General features: G+C 38.0%; 1 protein-coding gene across 50 annotated transcripts in view; it reads right to left on the bottom strand.

Annotated features, from left to right (window-relative positions):
• NRCAM (neuronal cell adhesion molecule) overlaps positions 1–22,362 on the bottom strand; it is a 304,888-nt gene that overhangs the window by 77,194 nt on the left and 205,332 nt on the right. For 23 of the 50 annotated variants that reach the window (XR_002521138.2, XR_002521139.2, XM_021936170.2 and 20 more), the window contains 7 exons: positions 14,944–15,155; positions 12,760–12,777; positions 10,296–10,401; positions 8,037–8,233; positions 6,721–6,843; positions 1,849–2,019; positions 1,286–1,342 (listed from right to left, as the gene is read on the bottom strand). Coding sequence is in view for 45 of the 50 variants with exons in the window: in XM_021936170.2 (XP_021791862.2) it covers positions 1,286–1,342; positions 1,849–2,019; positions 6,721–6,843; positions 8,037–8,233; positions 10,296–10,401; positions 12,760–12,777; positions 14,944–15,049 (778 nt within the window). In the remaining 5 variants the exon portion in view is untranslated. The remainder of the gene's footprint in view (positions 1–1,285; positions 1,343–1,848; positions 2,020–6,720; positions 6,844–8,036; positions 8,234–10,295; positions 10,402–12,759; positions 12,778–14,943; positions 15,156–22,362) is intronic. The other 27 variants (XR_004183177.1, XM_009203691.4, XM_017957090.3 and 24 more) reach the window with 3 other exon arrangements.

The following is a 22,362-nucleotide window of genomic DNA, read 5'->3' as shown; positions in this document are numbered from 1 at the left end:
TTATGGAAAACAAAAGTAGAGAGTTACTGACAGAGGTCTTGCAAATATTATGCCACAAATGAAGAATAATGATGGAGTTAAATAAATGGAAATCGTTTTCCTCAATAAAAAAATAAAGAGGGTCTAAGTCAAAGATCTTAGGGATAGTTATACGGGCCATCTTCTTTTTTGTGGAGGCCTTTCCAAAACATAGCCTTGTCTTCTGAAGGTTTCTTAGAAAAACTTGGAGCAGAAATTACGTCATCTTAAGGTTTTATAGCCATTGAAGGTTTTCAACTCTTTAATGCATTATCTACTTGATGCTTATAAAAATTTAATGAAAAGGAAATATACTATGATTATTCTCATTTCTCAGAAGAAAAAATTCAATGCCAGAAGAGGTATTACTTGAGAAAAATTAGTTTTCCTAAGAATTTATAGACTGTAGGGGGGAAACTTACTCCTTTAAAATCACTTTGGGAACGGTCTTGGGGCCCATATTTTTCAGGAGTATATTCAAATAAAATAAAAGAAAGCAGCAGTTGTGGAGTGTCTATGTTGGTCACTGATGAGACCTTAATTTTTTTACTTATATCTCAAGGGTGAGAAATTAATACAGCAGAAATTCTGCCTTATGGATAATTAAGAGGACCCTTTATCCAAAACCCATTATTTTCATTCATAGACTCTACTTGAGAACATTTCCCTTAAGGAAATCAAATTCATTTCTATCTACAATAATGAAGTTAAATGCTCTACTTTTAAAAAGATTACTTCCACTGAAGACAGTGACTGGGTTTGACTTGTTTTTAAACAAAACTAAGAGAGAAATGCTATTACTAATTATATTGACAATGTCACATGAAAACAGATGAGAAATGGGATGATTTACTACGAAATCCACTTAACGTTAATTGCTAAAAGTTTTGATGAGTCAGTATTCTAGCAAGTTAATGCACCCTGCCAACTCTTACTTAGTTCACAAGAAAAGTTAGGAATAGAACAAAACATGGAAAACATAATTCTGAACGTACGTGAAAGGTTTTTCCAAATCAGTGAAATGGTTCTTTACACGCAAACAGTTACAACAGGTTTCATTATTACACATACATCATGGAAAATGCTCTAGTGGCATGCTTCAAAGTTTATAGGTAAATTTCATAAGAAACATACATTTATACTATGGTATTAAACATATAACTAGAAATCTCATAAAGAAATAAGGTTAAATAGCCATGGAGGTGAAGTTAGTGAACTAAATTCTACAATGAAGGAGAGAATATCAGTTACAATCACCATAACTCACCACCATAAAACTCAGTGTCACTCAAATTAGCAGCTATAGTGTCATTCAATTCATCCACTGAAATAAACAGAATATTATGAAGAGGGCACAAAAGTAGGGGAGAAGGGTCAAAAAGTATTGGGCAATAAAAGCAAACGTATGCAGCTATCCTGACCGAGTGCCATTCCTATCAAGTAAAAACAGTGCTTTACGTTGTACATGACTAACTGATTAACTTACTCAGCCACCCCCAACCAGGAATATGCAGACATTTAACTTAAGCTGTAGGACTGCCAATAAGAGGCACTGTGGAGCATAAAGCACACACAAATGCTCAGAACACCAGGTAGTTCAGAAGGTTATCACGGAACCAGTCATGACAATAAAAGCAAGAAATGTAAAATCCAGTATTTAGGGTATGCACAATCTTTATAACACATATGCCAGCACTTTAGTGAGCATTCATGGGAGGTTTCCTGATAATGAACCTGTTTACTTCAAAGTCAGTAGTATATAATAGTTTCTATATTTTGCACATATTTGTAAATGTATTGAAGGGCAGATTCAGGAAGCTGAACTCTTACCTGAAATCACCTTCACAGAAATAGGTTGCTTCTGCTGTATGGTTTGAGTATGATTAAATCTGGCATAACAGATATAGTCTTCGCGGGTGTCCTCTGGGAGGACATTGGAAAAATAAAGGTCCCCATTCAGACCTTGAGAAACTCTCTCACTTTGTGGAAGTCTTTGAAAGGCTGGAGAAAGGCAGAGAGATATCCAGATTATTCCATCATAAAGTGGCTACCCTCCAAATTAGCAAGATATATGTATCTACTAATAGGTCTGTGAACTTCATTTGAATATTTTTTTCTCTATATAACTCTTTGGGTAAAAGCAAATAACTGTAAAAAACAAACAAACAAACAAACAAACAAACAAACAAACACCTAACACACTAAAACTCTTAACTCTACTTCCCTGACAGTAACTTCTCCGGGGTGGGGTCAGAAGTGAGATTATACAGTGAAATATTTTATTAAGCAAATGTAAACAAAATATGTTTTACAAAAAGTTGGTGTGACTTTTCCTAATATCTAAATGAGTCCCTAACCGTGAAGTACACATACACACATATCTTAGAAAATCATTAAGGAAGCTTCTAAAATTGTTAACATGAGTTGCATCTACACACAACGTTCAGAAACTAAATACCTGGAGAGCATCTAACAGTGAGCTGGGTCCTGTGCTAGGCACTGGGCATGCCAGAGTCCCAGCCCTGTCTGAGCTCATCATCCAGTTGAAGAATCAAGCAGCAAATGGCCAGCTGACAGTAACTGGGTGTGATGATGACGCTATTTATTTAATGCTGCAACCTGCCCCTCACAAGCTTCCTAAGCCCAGTTCCTCCACCTCCTCTACAATTCTTTTCTGAATTACTTATCACCTTCTGGCATACTACATATTTACTCATCATACATATGACTTATTGCCTGTTTCCTGCACTAGAATTTAAGGTCCAGGATAGTGGACACTTTCATCTGCTTTGTCCACCGGAACAGTGCCTGGCCTTTCATGGGGCTCCTTTAAATGTGCATTGAAGGATTAAGTGAGTAACCATCAGCACTCTGACTTTCCAGTGTCAAGCATAATAATTTATTAGCACTTCCCCTAAGATCCATTTAAGGAACTATCTTGCTTTAGGCAGGAGGATTTTCTTTCTCTTTTATGGACACATAATAAACTGTACATATTTGTGGGGTACGATGTGATATTTCAATACACATATACATTGTGTAATGATCAAATCATGGTAATTAGCATATCCATCACCTTAGACAGTTACCATTTCTTTGATGTGAGAACATTCAAAATCCTCTCTTCTAGCTATCTGAAATATACAATGCATTACTGTTAGCCACAGTCACCCTACTGTGCAATAGTATCAGAACGTATTTGCAGGGAAGATTTTCTAAGTGTATGAAGGATGCAGGGAGGTGGAACGACCGATCTGGGTGTGAGTTCACACTTAGCCAGCTAATGGACATCCTGAAGCTCCTTAGCCCACAGAGCCCTAACTGTGAGAGTTCTTCAGCTCTGAGGTGACAGAACTGAAAAAAGTCTCACATCCCAGTGGCCTCAGGCCACTCTGTCTCCTGGCAGGGTTTTTCCAGTGTGAGTGAAGCAGGTCTGCTCCTCCTGTAGCAGGTGCTTGATCTAATATTTCACAAAATGCAAAATTATAGTTAAAAGTCTGGAGCTCCCTCAGGCAGAAAAAGGCAGGAAAATGTGGAGGCAGAGCTTCAAAGAAAGAAACCAGTTCATCATGTTAACCAAATTATTGGTCAAGATGGCGGTTTGGTTGGCGGTTGAAAATTTATGGTTTTAAGCCATTAAGTCCCAGGAAAAGGACTGTTTTAACAATAACTCAAGTCTGGCTTGGTGGCTCATGTCTGTAATCCCAGCACTTTGGGAGGCTAAGGTGGGTGGATCACCTGAGGTCAGGAGCTCGAGACCAGTCTGGCCAACATGGCGAGACCCTGTCTCTACTAAAAATATGAAAATCAGCCGAGCGTGGTGGTGTGCACCTGTCATCCCAGCTACTCAGGAGGCTGAGGCAGGAGAATCACCTGAACCTGGGAGGCCGAGGCTGCAGTGAACTGAGACTGCGCCACTGCCCTCTAGCCTGGGTGACAGAGCGAGACTCCATCTCAAAAACAAAACAAAACAAAAAACAAAAACAAAAACAAAAAAAACTCAGAAGAATCAGGTACATTTTGTTTAACAAAGAGTTAAAGATAAAAATACATTTCTTGTCCTCTGTTTCTCCTGCTGTAGTAATAAAAAAATAAATTGAAGAGTGTTGGCAGACCAAATGTTAGGCAATGGGACTTCATGAGGGTGGTGGCATTTTGCATTGCACTTGAAAAAAAATGTATGCAGATAGGAATAACTTATTGTCATCTTGCAAGAAGTATGCTATATGGATCTAATTTTTTTCTCATATTGCAGGTGCAATTCCATTTGAAAGGTCAGATGCTTCACCAACAGCCTAGAATGAATGTGAGTGGAATATCTAGCTATATAATGTGGGGAAAAATTAGTTATATATTCAGATGACTCTGAGAGTTTACATGTGATATGTCTCTTTATTAAGCAAAAAGGTCATTATTTCTGAATGAGAACCAAGTACCAAATATTGAGCCTTATTTTGGCAGTGGCATTTGGAGACTGCTATTCTTAAAGCCATAAATCACTTATTTACATTTGGCTTACTACTTATTTTTGCAAAATGTGTAAAAGATTTACTTAGTTATATATTTGTTTTTTATTTCTTTGCATTACTTTACTTCCGCTGAGTGCTTTCATATAGGAGGAGCCAAAATGCATCCCAGAACTTAAAGTAAAATTTAAAAAAATTAAATTAAAAAAATTAAAAATGCAGATTAAATGTTAGAGCCAAATTTTCTCTTTAGTAATGTATATGTCTTGTGAGTGCACAGGCAATCAGGTCACTGTATTTCCTACAGATACTTTTAATTCATTCCCACCATTCCACCTAAAAGACTCTTAGCAGGGTTACCAGGAACCTCCAAGTTGTCAAATTCAGTAGTCATTTGTTAGTTCTCACATTATCTGATCTCTCAGGAGCATTTGAAATAGCTGATTATTATGTCTTTCAAAAATATTTTCTAAAATTATTATCATTATTTATTTTAGGGATGGTGTCTCACTCTGCTGCTGAGGCTGAACTGCAGTGATGGGATTGTAGCTCCCTGCAGCCCCGAACTCCTGAGCTGAAGCAATCCTTCCATCCCAGCCTCTCGATTAGCTGGGATTACAGTGTGAGCCACCCTGCCTGGTTAGTCCATCTTTCTGACACACATTCTTCACCTTGTTCCTGGGGACACCACTCTCTTTGTTCCTTTTTTCCTTCAGTGACTGCTGCTTCTCATCTGCTTTGCTGATTTCTCCGTGAGTTCTTCACCTCTGGAGGGCTCCTGGTCTCAGTCTCCCAGATTCTGCTCTCCTGCTCCCCAGATCCTCTCATCTAGCCCAGGCCTCTTGGCAGCACTTATGCACTAAGAATTCAAACATTGCTGATCATAGCCTGGAATCTTCCTTTTGACTCAGGTATCTCTGACTCTTGCTGGTGTCTTGCCATGAAATATCTTAGAGGCCTCTCACATCCCAAACTCTGGTTTCTCAGTCTCCAAGCAGAACCATGTGCTCCCTCTAAGGTAACATGCTGACCTATTAGCACAGGAAATTTTGGAGGGTGGAAGAGGCAGAGCAACAAACATGCCCTTGAGGACAGAAACCGGGGTAGACAAGTTTGAAATTGCCTAATGAATGGCTTCATTATCTCTGCCTTGGTTTCCTCATCTGGAAAGTGGAAAAAATAATTGGACATGCCTCATAGGGTTGTTGTAAAAATTAATGAAATAACCCATGTTAAGCCCTTAGTAAAAGGCCTGACACTTGGTAAAGGCCCGATAACTATTAGCTATTTTTGGGGATTAAAAAAACAAACAGAAACATAACATATCCCCAACAGCCTGATTTCCTCCCTGCCATGGGTTTCTGGAAATGGCAATTCCATTTTATCATTTTGGAGTTGTTCAGTCTCCCAAGGTAGTTATCCTTGATTCCTCTCTCTCATGCTCCAACCTCTGCCCCAGTAAATCCTGGAGGATTGACCCTCAAAATGTATCCAGAATCTTGCCATTTCTTACCCTTTCTACTGCTACCACTCAAGTCCAAGTTACCAACAAATTTCATCTAGATTACAGCAGTGGCCCCAACAGTCTCTCCACTCTCTTTCGTCCACAATATTCTCTCCACATCAACTGAAGGGATACTGTTACTACTTATTTCAGATAAAGTCACTCCTTCAAGATTTCACTACTTCATTCCAAGCTAAAGCCAAAGTCCTTTCCATTGAATCCCTCTGACCTTTCTTACCTTGTCCATCACCTTCCCCCTCGGCTCCTTCAGTCTGGCCACCTTGGCCACCTTGCTTTTCTTTTTACACATGGCAGGGATGCTCCTTCCTTAGGGGCTAGCACTAGTGTTCCCTTTCTACTCAGATATTTAGGGGCATGGCTTGCTCTCTCATTTCATTAAGTCTCTGCTCAAAACTCTGCTTTTTTTTTTTTTTTTTCATAGAACTTATTGCTAACAAACACAGATTTTCTAAATGTACTTATTGCATTTATCATCTGCCTCCTTCCCCACTCCCATCCTCTCCCACTGCAAAGAATACAAGCAAGGTACACAGTAAATGTTCAGTAAAATTGAGTGAATGAATGAGATGACATGTTATTTTATTTTGAGGAGCAGTTATTTTCCTGAGCATCTCTAAAACATTTTATGAATCACAAGAGGTAATAATGTATTATGACTGTAAATAATCCTAAGACCTTTAAAGAAAGAAAGTTCATATTATCAAAACTTACAATTATCCATCCAAAATATTATAGGTGGTGGTAATCCAATTGGGGGTCTGCAGGGAAGTACTAAAGATTGACCACTTTGAAGTGTGATTGGTTCAAGCTTTTCTTTGGTCCACAATGGTGATCCTATTAAATAAAAAAAAAAACTTCTCAGTTATTTCTGCATTGAAAAGAACAAAAAGAAAGCACTACAAATAAAGGCAAATTGAACTTTTGGAGAAATAATTTGTAATTTATGTATGCTAAATTAATGAGAAAATATTTTTAAATACAATGTTAAAAGAAGAAAAGTAAAAATTAAAACAAAATGTCAATTCTGATGCATTGCCACTGATAGTATAAATTCTCAGTCAGTGATTCCACAGCTGAGAATTTATACTAAATATATCATCAGGAAGACAAACAGTTTTGACACAAGCATGTTCTTCACAAAAGAATGGAAAACACTTAAATGTAAAAAGATTTGTTAAATAAAGAATTATACATCTACACCTTTGAATACCATAAAGTATTATATAAGTACACTTATTTATAAGATCGCTATAGGAATATATATGATATGTCAAAAACTCAGAAAAGGTTGTAAGATAGTATTTCAGAAAATGAGCTGGTTTTAAACACATATATACATATCTGCCTAGGAAAAAATAGAAAGAATATTTGAGCAGTAGTTATTTCCTTGAATGGAAGGATTCATGAACAAATTTCTTTTTTGTTTATTTATAATTAGTTTTTCTACAATGAACATGTTTTATATCTGTAATAATTTCTTTTTAAAGAACCAGAACTGAAAAATGTGACTGTTATTTAAATACATGCTCTTAAGGTTTTTGAGAGGATTTTGGTACTAACCAACCATTGCAAAAAGAGCCTTAATAATATCAAGGTAGTGAGGACACTCCACTTACAGTAAAATTTTGAAACAGAAATGATTAAAGAAATAGCATTTAGACCTTGGTCACCCGTATCATACTGAATTTATTTCCATTTGGCTGTAGGAATTTCACTTTTACAGGAGATACATGAGAAATAAATAATTAGATGAACTCCGGGGAAGAAACACTTTTTTTTTTTTTTTTTTTAAACCCCAGTGTCTTACACAGGACTTGTGTAAAAGATACATTGGATTAGTAAAGCATTAGGCTAAGGAGCTTCTCAGGGTAAAGTGGAAAGGAGCGATAATTTTCATGCAAAACAAAGTCAGAATATTGGAAGCAATTCCACTGCTTTCTTGAAGAGTATCTGGACAATGTCACAGAAGCTGAGTCTTGGAGCAATACTTTAAAAAGGGTCATGTTGGTTGACAAGTTTCCACTTACGGGATGGGCGGACGACAATGTTATTAGAAATTGCAGCTCCACGTTCATTCCTTGCTGTACACTGATAGACTCCTTCGTAGGTCTCGGCTTTCCCTTCGCTCATGATGTTAATTATGAGCGTTCCTGTGCCAGGCTTCATGGTGACCAGAGGGTCTTTATCGATGTCAAAATGAGTCCCATTACGGGTCCAGGAAAAGCTGCCCAACACACAAAGGGTTAACTGTATTAATGGTCCAGAAAAATGGGATTACTTTAACAAATTCCTAGCAGTTTTATGGGTTTCTAGAAATAATTACTAAAGTTTAATATTCAGTAAGAGAGCAATAAGCCCTCATATCTAAAATGTTTCATTGAATCATGACCTGGGAAAAAAAAGGGCAGGCTATACTTTTTAAGGTACCTGTCTTCTGTAGAACTAGCCCACATTTGACTCAATAAAGAAATCATGCACACAAATTGCCTGTCATTTTTCTAAGAAAATAGAAGGAGCAGGTCTCCCAGGTACACTCTCTTAGAGCTTTATTAGCATTTTTACTGTAAACTCCATTGTTCACAGAGTTGATAACCTGTCTATAAAAATTTGCTTGGGGCTGAAATATGACAAGACCTCTGCAAGTACTATTTATATATGATGAAAATTGATCAGACAAATTTCAAGTTACCAAATTGTGAAGTGTAGGCTGGGAGCAGGTTAAGAGATAAAAGTTCCAGAGTGTCTTAAACGTTGCTTATTAAAAATAGTAACTCTACATAAAACACATTTTGGGAATTTTTAATTCTAGAGATGATTTTAAGAATCCCTTGGGAGGTATGCCCAACTGTCAACTGAGATTCCTCTTTCTCCATTTTATTCTTATAAAAGATTGACTTACATAAAAGTCACAGTGCTCATGTAATTAAATACTTAACAACTAGTCACAAATCAGTGATGGCCATGCTCATACAAAGGTACGAATCTCTAAACGTCACAGTGTTTTCTAGGGTCACTCAGATTTCCCTTCCCACTGCTTATCTTTATAGCTGTCATTGTCACAACCAGGGCAGGAAGTCGTGGTGTGGATGCTACTGGCATCTTGTGGGCAGGGGCCAGGGATGCTGCCAAATATCCTGCAACGCACAGGACACTTGCATCCCCTAAACAAAATATTATCCCACTCCATATATCAATAGTGGTGAAGGGGAGAAATCCTGTTTTACAGTGAGTTACAGAAGGCATTAATTGTGAAACTGAAAGGAAACCTCATGAAGGGATACCACATCAGGCCTTCTGTGAGAGAGGTTTTCCATTAACATAGCCGAATATATTATTTTGAGGCAAACCTTTGCTGGAAGTTTTGACATAGTACATATTCAGTCCCAGTTAATTTTTTTCTTAGGGGCCAGTTTGTGATAATTTAAAAAGGTCTGTAATAGACAAACTTGGAAATAAAATAACCAGAAACTTTCACTTCTTTATTATTTAAAAATCCATATTACATTTTAATAGCAATAACCAAACTCTCCAAAACTCCCATAAATGACTGGACAAGTTACAGATCATCCACTGTGACGCCTTGAATAAGTTACTTAGCATTACCGGGCATCAGTTTCCCATCTATAAACTGTATTGGTTGGACTGGGTTATCTCTAATCTCTCTCCCAACTCTAAAACGCTTTGCAGTGATCTAAAATGCTATGCAGGATCCAAATGGCATGAATTCTCATGACTGAACTCTGCCAAGTTTGGAAAATCATTTAAGACTATTTTATAAACTGTTATAGAGACAGCAGAGATCTTGGAAGTCATCAAATTCAACCTCTTTATAGATGAGGAAATTAAAGCCCAGAGAAAAGGGATTTGCCTGTGCCTCCTTATGGCCATTAGTATGAAAACCTGAATTAAAAGGCTCTTTCCATAACTCCCCACTTTATAAGCATTTTGCAGAAAAGTGTGGGCATGAAAATGCAATAATATGGGTTTTCAAGAAGAAAAAATGAGCTCTACTTAAGCAGAGAGACAAAACAATACACCTACAAGTGAGACTTTAGGGATATGCGGGACCCAAGAAATTACCTTCAGTATCTTTGAAGGGCTGAAATGGGCTGGGATAGATGAACCAAAGGGCAATCTAGTGAGTCACAGTGAGAAATAGCCAACTAAAAAAGGAAGTGCTCTACATAGTCTGCCTTGTTTGATGGAAATTCCCAAACATATTTCTCTACTCAGAGAGATTTCCTGATTTATTCTCAGTACTATAACAAAGCAGAATGCATACTCACCTTGGGGGCGGTTTCCCTTTGGCCTCACACTGGATTACAATATTCTCCCGAGGGTCAATAATGTAATCTTTTGGAGACTGTTGGGTGATGGTTGGAGGTTGTACCACTTAATTGTAGGAAAAAAAAACATGTAAAAAAAAATAAATCATTTAAAATCATAATAGTAGCCATTTTTTCCTGTATCAAAATCACTTACCTTAGACTAAATATGCTTCAAGTATTTTTAGTAATTTCTAGTGTAGCAGCACATACTTCAGTAGATTTTTCTGCTAAAGGTCTGCTAAAACTGCAAAGTCAAGGCATAACTTTCTTTTGGTAACTATGTGCACTTGCAAAGTCCATTTTCCCACACTAAAAGTTTGGGAAAATAATTATTAATACAAGCCTAATATTAAGACAGTTTCTTTTCTGATGTAACAATGAGAAATTCTTTTGATTCCTTTGGTTCAAATGATGTTTTTCAGAGGAATTTAAGTTGTGAGGTAAATTTGCATCCAAAGAGTAACAGACTTAGGTCATTAGTGTGTGCTCATATAAATCAATATATGTTGGGAACAAATACATTTGAGAAGTTAATATTAAACAGACTGTTAAATTGGAGATGTGACTTCTCTTATCAGAGCCAGGAGGTAAGTGAATTAGGAACAAAGATAAAAGAGTCTTATTTAGAAGACAAAGGGAACCGAGGAAGTTCTCTGTCCTAGGAGACAGTGTTTCCATTTGCTCTTCAAAGTTTATCTGATCTTTTATTATCAAATCCTGTGGGGAACCTGTTCTGACCCAGAACAATCTAATCTGAAGAAGGCTGTATCGGGACCACCAATGCTCTTCAAGTCGTTCTAAGATCACCGTGTCCTTCTTGTGAGATCTCAACTAGTGTTATGACAGGAAGGGACTAAAGAATAATTTATTACAACCTCTTCTTTTCTTACTCAGGGCGGCAAAATGGCTTGACTAGGAAGGCACAAAGCAGAGATCTAAACAGCTAAAGTACAAATCAAAAGCTAGCTTCATTACTGTTACCATTTATTGTGTACTATTATATGCAGGGTACTGGGCAGTGTCAATTTCCCTTCCCTTTGGAATATGCCATCCCCCTCCTTGCCTTTCCAGCTGCCCTTCCCACCTCTGTCATGCATATAGAACCCTCATTTTTCTAGCCTAGTCAGTTTCCAACACAGACTAGCAGTGTGGTCTGATTGTTGAGCACTAGTCTGTTCGTTTCTTACTAGCTGTGAGACTTCAAGCAAATTTCTTAACTTCTGTAAGCCCTAGTTTCCTGAGAGGGAAAATAAAGTTTAAAAGTAGTACCTACCACCTAGGATAGCTGGCAGGATTAAGAAAATAATTTCTATAAAATTCTTAGTATATACCAATGCTATAATGGTTCAATAACATCAGCTATTTTAAAATTATTATCATAATCATTTTTATTTGGAACAGATTCACCTTTGAATGATCCTTCAGGCTCTGGGAGTATATGGAGTTTGGAATAATGGAAGGAAGCCTGGAATTCCACATTCAAGGAATAGTGGCCATAGGGAGTCGGGGAGGGGATTCTCAGGAGTAACCAGTTCAATTCCTTGTGCTTTTCTGGGGGTGACACAGGTACAAATCTGGTGGCTTCAAAGGCAGAGCTTCTATTCACAGGTCTGCAGCAGAGCTGGCTCAGATGCCACTCCTAACTGCCAGGAGTTTACTGTCTGGATATACCTCCTTAAACAGTGCTTGGGTCACCTACTAATTAACAAATGTTTTCCAGTAGCAAGAAAAAAAGTGATTTTACATAATTTTTCTGGTTAATCTGACATCAAAGGAAATTATCAAATGCCTGAAAATTGACTATTTTTAAACTAGGTGATAAATGTCACCTAACTGTCAAAGGCAGTGGAAAGTTTTGCTTAGAGCAAGCCACTCAAAAACCATGTAGGTGGGAGCTGCTTATCTTTTGTCCACTTCAAGACAAGATTCAAATTCGCTGGGTTAGTCTACTGATGGCACCTAGAAATACTAGTCTACATAGTCACGAAGGCTCAAGAAGCATAAAAGGGTGTATAGCTGCTGTCTTGTGTAAAGCTTTTGCCTGCACCCACCTTCTAAAAGACACGAAAAGACCTTTGTTCCAGAAAGCATTAATTAGCCTTTACAACAGATCAGCATTCTCTCTAAATTTTGAGAATTTTCTCATTGAGTTACATCAGATGTGAATAAAGCTTGGAAGTTAGTAGAGCAGCATACTGGTAAAAGAAAGAGTAACAGCCAAGTTTTCAGAATTCATGCAGATAATACATTACAACTGCTTCTTGGTATTGAAATACAATGCTTAGCTACAGTAAACACACATGCTTAGAAAGACAGAGGTCACAAAACATGAAATTGTGCATTTAAATCACAGTATTAATTCAAAAAGCAAAGACATGGTCAAATTTTCACACTGCCTAGTAATTTATAGAAGGACACTTACAGTCTTCAAGAAGTTTTGCTTTTTCCCCATCAATATCAGCAGGTAAGTGGGCAAAGAGGATTAAAGAAAATCAGATGTTAATAATAAGAACGTTAGAACTCTGAAGATAAAGGGGCATCTTATCTATTTGATTTGATCTAAGAAAACCCGTATAGTGAAGGTTGAAGTTGTGCAGTTGCAAGAGGAAGAAATTTGCATTAACGGTTTCCTTTAATCTTGCAGCAGCTTTCCCACATAAACATATGGAAGAACAAAAGCAATGCTGTAGGCAAAAAGAGTTCTTCTAGGAATAGGAATGGTGAATTCCATTCCATACATGTTGTGCTGGACAAGTAATTATGTTCAATTTGAAAAATAGCTGAAATCTACAATTAATTTGAGTTGTCACATACTGTGTAGTGTCTGGTCATATCATCCCAGACATCACTATGCATATGGTAATAACATGTAACAATGGGACATTGCTACAGTGACAATGCTCCATGCAAGCCAAGTCCAACACTAATTTTAGATTTTTATATTTCTATGGTTGATCTCCAAAGTTATTAATTGAACTTTTTAGACTGTTAGCAGATTTCTGCTTCAGAATTTCTCAGTCACTCAGGGGTTGCTGGTGCCCACACCAAGGAGGTATTCATGTAGTAGAGAAAGGATGTAACAAATAGGGGCAGGGAAGAAATTACATTAGCATGCAATTCAAATCATTCCATAGTGCTGCCTGTCGTTACTACTTGCAAAGGTTAATACAGGAGCACCTGGGTTTTTCTGTGACTTTCTTTTCATTATGGTTATGCCTCTTCTCCATTAGCAGTGATAATTGAGTTAGCCGTAGGTGACTGTTTCCCTCTGACGGATAGATTGAACAGTCAGATTAAGGGGGAATATATTTAATATGAGAGAGAGCAAAAGCATTTGTCTCAAATGCTCTTCTTTCTCTCCTGTGTATCTGTCAGGGCAAATGCTTACTTAGGCATTCCCACTCCAATGGGCTTAAGCAGTTGTATATTTTTTTGAAAACTGAAATTAAGGTCATTGGATGAATTTTTTTAAAAAAATAAGAAAAGCATTGCATTTTATTGTACTTTATAGAAGCACAGCAAAAAGTCAACAAAGTGTGGGACAAACCACATCTCTTCCTAATGTCTTCCCACTGGCAGTTGCAACCTCTATGGCAATAATAATAATAAATAAATAAAAATGACATCCCAACAATTGAATAGCCCCAGGAAAGTGCTATCTTCCTTGCACCTTGGAAAGCTTGCCAAACAGATATTCTATTCTGGAAGCTAATGGCTTCAAAGAGCTCATGCAGAGAAATCAATTCTGAAGTACAGTAATTGTCCAGATTTGAAATTTTGCTTTCCATTGCAGGAAAAGTGACCAGGTGGAACCTAGCATTATCTTTATTTTTCACAAACAGGCCACCCAGAGCAGGGAGAGCACAGTATATATCCTACTACGAGGAAAATGGAGGGCTAATACAGTAGCTGTTGTTTGGTCCACTTTAGTGTTTTTGCAAATTACTTGTATTTTCAGCAGTTGCATCTTGGCCTTTGACCACATTGTTTAAACCAAATAGGACTATTTGTTAGGCTCTAGATAATATACTTTTCCTAGTTCTAGACTTATATTTAAGATTCAAAATTGGAAAGTGAGATGCGCCTTGTCTGAATCAAGAGAAATTAATTACGGGGTGGTTTAGGGATTCCGAGGGGCATGGAGTTGGCAGAAGGAGTCTTCCCTCATCTTTGCAGAACACCCTCAGCATATGACGGGCAAGGGTAAAGGGTAAGGGGATGAGTGGGGAGGTCTCCATGATCATTTTAAAGTGGCTCATATAGTTTTCTTGCAGGACTGCTTCTCTAAAGAGCCACCTGTTGGGAAGATCAGGCCACTTGCACAACTCAATCCTTCTCAGGCCATCCCCAGCAGGGCAGACAAAAGGCACCTGAGGGGGAAGAAGGAGAATGACAGGGAGGGAATTGTGCATCTGACCGTTTCAATGGCCACTTCTACAGTGTGAATCTTTATAAACACCAGGTGCTGAAGATAAAAGCCAAATTAATTTTGATTAGCTTTTCAGTATCACACAGACACCTTCTCCATTCACGCAGTTCAGAATGATGATAAATGCTGGGAGGCTTTGACTCCTGGGCCTAACAGCTTTAAAATGTTAATACTTACGATCAAGAGGTACTTCCAGTGCACTAATCATCTGGCACAGGAAGAGAATCAGGGGCAGTCTGCCCGCAGATAAGCGCTTCCTTTTCGGCATTATTTTAAGCTGCATTAGCTTAACTCCTGCTGAGACCCACACACTGAATTTCCTTTTCTTCTTTCACAAAAGATTTTGTGAAACGTTGTGTGCAACGTTTAAGTAATTTTCATGCGGGAAACTGAAAAAGGATAGAGTAGGAATAATAATTATAACGTATTAAAAAGAAGGAAATGAAGAGCGGAAGTCTGCAGCACAGAGAATTAGCCCTGTATTATACATGAACTCTAAACGAAAGTTAATTTTTAAATATTTAACTCTCAAGACTGGAATAATCATTTATTCATAAATCAGCTAAAATCAGTTCAGAGATATTAGTAGTGATGTGAAGCATAATCTGTCTACCATCCTTACGATTTTTCCATTTTAAATGGTATTTGTATTACGAGTGTTCAGAGGCTATCATGTCTTTCCCAACAGATCAGGAAAACTTGGCTTTTAAGCTGGTTAGAAAGCAATCACTTTGTGACTTTAGAGGGGAGGCCTAATGGCTTCTCCATTCTACAGATTATCTCTGGGAAAGTTTAGGGGATTGTTGTAAATTTGCTTCAAAGCCAAAACACTAATTTACCAGATGAGCACTGACCATTCAAGTCTTCCCCATCTCCCACCTAGATTACAGCAACGAACCTAGCTGGGCTCTGAGTTCGGGCCCTTCCTCACTGTAGTCACCCTCCTTCACAGTGCTGATTAATTTTTTCTACAAGGCCTTCTCTGGTTAAATATTGGGAGTAGCCATATGTGATCCCTCAAATAAAGTCTAATGTATCTTTAAACAAGTACTTAAAAACCTCAGTGATCTGGGCTTAATTTATCCTACAAACCTGACTTCCTTTTATTTCCATATAACCATTTTTTGGTTTGATGATTCATTTCTGTTTTTCTTTCTTGTGTCAGTCCTTTGATATGCCCCAAATTTTCCTGCCTTCTTGTCTTTGATTATTCTATTTCATTTGCCTGGAATGCCTTTATCCACCATATTTTCTTATCAAAGTCCAATTTATTTCTTATAGATCAGTTAAAAGGTCACCTCCAGGAAACATTAGCTGATCACTCGAACTAGAAGTTATTTCACCACCACCCTGATTCCCTGAAATTCCTTGCTTTAAACATCACATACATAGGCAGATATATATTAATAAAGAGACTGTGTACACATATTGTATACATGCTCTCTATTCCTCCAGGCAAGGATTTTGTCTCTCTCATCTTTGTAGCCCTCTCCCACCACCTAATACAGCCTGCCTTGCATATTGGAAGTGTCCATTGCAAAATGGAGAGCATGAGCACAAACATATTAATAGAAGATTGATATCCATCCCACAGCAAACTCCTACCTGAAATGATAGGTTTAATCATGTCCTCTCGTTAATGAAGAGAGGTGGGGTGACCAATGACTCTCTCAAGAAGGTGGGAGGGATGTTATTATTATAAACTGGTGTACCTCCCAAAAGTTGAAGCACTGAATTATTTATGTAATTTTTATTTGTATAATTGTATATTTTATGATGTCCATATTTTCCAATAAACTGCAATTCTCCTCAGGCCAGGGATGGCATCTGTCCTATCCCCCACTGCATCCTCATAGCCCATCACAGTCCCTGGCACATGGTAGATAGTAAATAAATATTTGGATAAAAAAAAATAAATGAAAGGAGAAAAGGGGAAAGAAAAGGAGACTTTACAATCTTTGAAGCTGAGGTTGCATTTGGAGTCTGACTATGATCTATCCAAGGCTGTATTTATATTTACACTGCTTGGTTTAAAAACCAATCTTTTGTTAATATGATCAAATTAGTTGTATGATCATGTCTGTGTGTGGAATAGTGCTTAAATGTCAAAAGGAAAATGAAATAATCCTAATAACATATTTTGTTAGCAATCAAGTTCTGATTTGAACATGATTAAAATTGTAGTAGGACACTTCTTGCAAAACAAATTTTAAAATAATATGCCAGGCCGGTTGTGGTCACGCCCATAATCCAAGCACTTTGGGAGGCCGAGGCAGGTGGATCACCTGAGGTCAGGAGTTTGAGAACAGCCTGGCTAACATGGTGAAACCCCGCCTCTACTAAAAAGGCAAAAATTAGCCAGGCGTGGTGGTGGGTGCCTATAATCCCAGCTACTTGGGAGGCTGAGGTGGGAAAATTGCTTGGCTGCAGTGAACCAAGATTATGCCACTATGCTCCAGCCTGGGTGACAGAGCAAGACCCCATCTCAAAAAAAAAAAGAAAAAAAGAAGATGCTAAACATAAACATTATACTTACATAAATATTATTTTGTGAATAAAACATCCATATTATTTGGCTTCATTTAAGAGCCAGGAAATGTCTTTCCATATTGTAATATCCAAACATTCATGTCCGGTAAGCATTGAGACGTAGGTACAGAAGCTCACTCAACCATTTCTGAACAAATACAAACCAGACTATCTTTCTGTGAGTGCAAAGCACATCTAGATCATTTAGTCAAATTTAATTAGGTCTCTCATGAGTTTTCGGTTGAAACACTGATTTTCAATTCACATAAGCTTTAGGGAAGTTAAAAATAAATGTAACAAATGGCACGAAAACATGCGGATCTTACATATTATACATATTAAGATAAAGCGAAAGAGCCAGACTCTGAAAATGAAAATGGTTTGTCTGATTTCTGTGTCATGCTAATGGAGATTATTGGACTTAAGTGCCAAGTTCTCCAGAAAGGGGGAGAACTGATATACTTTCCAATAGATGTACTAATAAATTATAACACCTGTAAGATCTTAAACAGCTATATACAATTTCTGTTGTAAGTTCTTCATGTATTTTGCCTGGATGCATTAACTATTCACCCTCCAATATAAAGAAAATCATTAGACAAATTCATATAAAAGAAAGTATCAATCAACCTCTATGCTTTTTCAGAGTATACATGGAGTAAACTATTACACATCAAATCACAGTGTTTTATAAAGAAAAAAACTGCATTTTTAAGAAAAACTGAAAGCACTTACTTAAAGAGACATGAGTAAATAAATCCTCATACTACTGGGAGGTCATGAACTACGATAACTGAAGATGAGGGTTCTCCTCAGAAGTTTTAAGTTAAACTGTACCATTAGCCACAAATCATCTCTAGCGTAGGTTCTGTTAGAGGAGGACGAAGCAATGGTCCAGCCCATCCTCTGGCTCCTGCTCATGGAAAATCACCCACTCCTGTGACATATGCCCTTATAGGTGAAAATCCAAATGCCTAAGGACACCATTAAGTCCCTAGCACTCAATCAAACTGAAAATCAAATAGAGCTACAGAAGATGTAGCTTTCTCTCAATGAGAGTAATGTACTCTGCACACTGCACCAAGAAAAATCACTGCTTTGCACTCTCGATATTGACGTCAATGCCTTGACTCAGTAGGAGCCCATCTGCCTTGTACTTTACCTTGGAAAATGATGGTCACTCTTCATTAAGTGAGAATCATGAACTAAAACTAAATTGTTAATGTAATTATACTACATTGAACAAAATTCCAATCTGAAATAGCAGCACGATTTTTATTCAAGGCTAAGGAATATGCTAGTGCAATATAGCTTACAATGTACAAAAAATATTTGCCATAGACATTTTAAAGCATGATTGAATGAGATAAACAGTAGGTTTGTCTTCTAAAAAACAGATCACCCTGATACTTAAAATCACACATATTGCTAAAAGGACTGAGAGTAATGATAAACAGCAGAGTCTTTTCATATCTCATTTAATTTAACTCCATTCAAAGCAACTTTTCGTATGTTACCTATAGAACCTGTGAAACAGAAGGGGGAAAAATCCCTTCTTTAGTAAACTTTTGATCATTAGAAAAGAAATGCAATTCAAGGTTCCCTTATTTCTTTTGCCTCAAATTCATATTAAACCACAGAGCAAATATTACCCTGAATTACTTACTATGTATTTCAAAAGAAAACCTGACAGCTTTGACAAAGGATTCACATCAAGCCTGAGAGAAACAGCTCTCCTGTTGCTTACTTAAGAAGTCTTATCTTTAGAAAGAAAATAAAACCTTTCTTTTTCTCTCAAATGAAGGACAAAATTCTTTTAATTTAAAAAATCAGCTCTCTACCAGAATTCGAAGACCATGCATTACTCGCCATTTCATTCTGCTATATTTGGGCTTTTCAGCATCCCAGCATGGGTGGGTTCCATGCTCTTTGAACACATAACATGATCTACACTCTCCAAGTAGATAAACAAATATGCTTATGTGACTGGATGCCTTTTGACACACTAATTATTGCTCTGATGCCTCATCAGTGGCTTGCCTCATTGACTGGGCAACTAAGTGGGTATGATACCATCTTGACTGTGAAAGACATTTTTCAGCAGTCAACTTGGGGACGGTCACTTTTTATATTTTAAACATTCACCATAAGGAAGAAGCACACAAATGCACATCTCTGGCCCGTGCTGTGTTTTCAATCACAGATTTTGAGTCTGAGACTGTGGAGGAAAGGTTAGCGAGAAATGGACAATGATGACTAATAATCAACACATCAACAGAGTCACAGTTACGTCTACACCAATACACAATCATGAGTGCACCTCAGAAAAAAGTAGTCTGGGATAACAGGACTATAGAGATGATAATGATCAAACAAGACACACTGTGTGAAGCTTTAAGGATCATGTTTCTAATTTCCTCCAGGTCCAAAGGAATCTTCCACAGTAGAGCCTCTACCAGGAATGTAGTAACTAGAACTTGGAATAGTACCTAAGGAATGATGAACAAAGAACAGGTGGTTTTTACCCAAATAACAGATAATGGAACAACACCCTGATAATAGCTCAAAATCTCTACTCCTCAGAGCACTATAACTAATGATCTTATTTGATATTCATAAAAACCCCAGAAAACAGAAAAACAGGTATTTCTACCTATTTAACAGACAAGAAAATAATCCAGTCATGATGGCCACCATTCACTGAGCCTTTTCCATGTGCCAGGCACAGCGATGAGTCTCCTCCAGGCATTAACTTATCTTCCCAACAATCCCAGAAAGTAATTTCTATTACATTTCTCAACTTACTGATAAGGAATTCAAGGTGTAGGATGGTGTCACCTGATTAAGTGTCACGTGATATGTGAAGTACCAGATCTACAGCTCCAGTTCTGGAAGGTTCTGGAGCTTTTAGCCATCTCACACTGCCACACCCCGAGAGGTCCCTAGTGTTTCCCTCCCTCCTATGTCCTCTTAATTTGTAATTAGTCAATAAGCAAACAGAATTATCAAGTTTAGTTACCCATATTAAAAAAAGAAAACCTCTAACGGTTTCCGAATATCTATGGAAGATCTTCACAATATTGCCCATGGCACAACTTTAGGAGCTTCTTCACACCAGATTCCATGTGAATAGGACCCCATGGACTTCTACCACATGTGGGCCCTGGCCTTCTAAAGGAAGAACAATTTAAGACAATGTAGACAAGATGTATTTTAAAAAGCTAATTTTAAAAGTAGGCATTGTGTGCACACAGTACAATATTCATAAAGTACAAAAGACCATAGAATGCAAAGTAAGCAACCAGCAATCCCCTTTCTCCCGGAGGAAGCAGTCATTATTACCAAGTTTTGTGAATCCTTCCAGAGAGAGTTCAGGCATAAAGAAACATAAAAAATATATTAAGCAGGCTGGGCACGGTGACTCACGCCTGTAATCCCAGCACTTTGGGAGGCCAAGGCGGGTGGATCACAAGGTCAGGAAATTGAGACCATCCTGGCTAACATGGTGAAACCCTGTCTCTACTAAAAATAAAAAATAAAAAAAAATTAGCTGGGTGTGGTCGTGGGTGCCTGTAGTACCAGGTGCTTGGGAGGCTGAGGCAGGAGAATGGCGTGAACCCAGGAGGCAGATTGTAGTGAGCCGAGATAGTGCCACTGCACTCCAGCCTGGGCGAAAGAGTGAGACTCTGTCTCAAAAAAAAACAAAAACAAAAACAAAATATATACACACACACACACACACACACACACATATAATACACACACATATATATATATATATAGAGAGAGAGAGCAATAATTTAAGGACATTTTAGATTTAGAAAATTATTAAAAAGCTTTTGGGACACTGACATTAGATTATCAAAAATACCAAGGTCTTTTTGAATGAAATCTAGTTATTTGCAACACACATGATCATCTGAATACAGGATTTTTCACATCTCTTTTACTTAGCACAGCAGTAACAAGAAAGAAAACAGAACAATATGAGGCAATGATGTAACTGAGAGATCTAAGACAAACGATAAAGCATGGTTAATGAAAAGCTCATGTGTGTTAGACTAATAGCAACCCTGACCGAGGATAACACCTGTTCCACACTTTCCAGGCTTGTCCGGCCAGCTATCTGATGACAGTTGTCAGGATTGGCTTCTGGGATGAGAGAGCTGATTGGAAAAGAAAAGATGGTTGGGGAAAAAGAGGAAGGAACTAGTTCTTTGCAAAGGAAAGGGAATTTCCTTCTTCATCCCACCTTCCAATCCAATCACAATTCGCTAAACAGAGTGGGGAAGGGACTGCTCCACTCTGAATGCCTGCCATGCTCACAGTCTTTCTTCTGCATTGACCTCATCACTCTGACCAATGCAAAAAGAATCAGGGTGGGTGTTCAGCCTTTGTCTGAACAAAGGCAGGGAGCCATGTAGAGCCTGTGAGTTGACTTGGCTGCTCGTGAGGCACTGAAGAGTGACCAACTAAGTGGTAACAAATTCCTTTCTCATAGAGAGGGTGAATGTGAGACAGAGAGAGAGAGTGAGTCAGTGGTTTGGAGCAGCAACAAAAGCCAAAGGTCAAATAGAGGCAAGGCAGTAGGAGCAAGCATGAGTAAGCAAAAGATATGAGGCATTGAGTGCAGAATGAAGCCAGTGGGCGGCAGAGGATCAATAGAAACAGAGACAGAGAAGAGTTGAGTGGTCATAACATCAGCAGAACACTGGATACGTGATAACAAGCATCTTCTACTCCTGCACTACAATCACCAGGCCTCTAAATCTCTTGGTACCCCCAAAAATGTTCCAATTATCTGTGAAGTTTGCTATAGTAGTGACTGAGGTTGAGACATCTTCCTGTCTTTTTCCAGTCTTGTGTATTCTATAACAATCTTTCATTAATATGGTAGGTAGATTGTTGCATTGGTGGCCCCAGGAAGCACCTTTCCCAGTATCCATGCCCTTGCATAGTCACCTCTCACAATGGCTGTGGGCTTGGCCATGTCACATGCTTTGGCCAGTGGGATTTTTAGCAAGCAATATCTGAACAGAGGTGTGATGACCATTTGCACACTGTAGC

This window comes from Papio anubis, chromosome 4 (assembly GCF_008728515.1).
Source record: "Papio anubis isolate 15944 chromosome 4, Panubis1.0, whole genome shotgun sequence".
Lineage (NCBI taxonomy): Eukaryota > Metazoa > Chordata > Mammalia > Primates > Cercopithecidae > Papio > Papio anubis.
The sequence above is the reverse complement of the archived record's forward strand: the minus strand, read 5'-3'. Positions and strand labels throughout refer to the sequence as shown.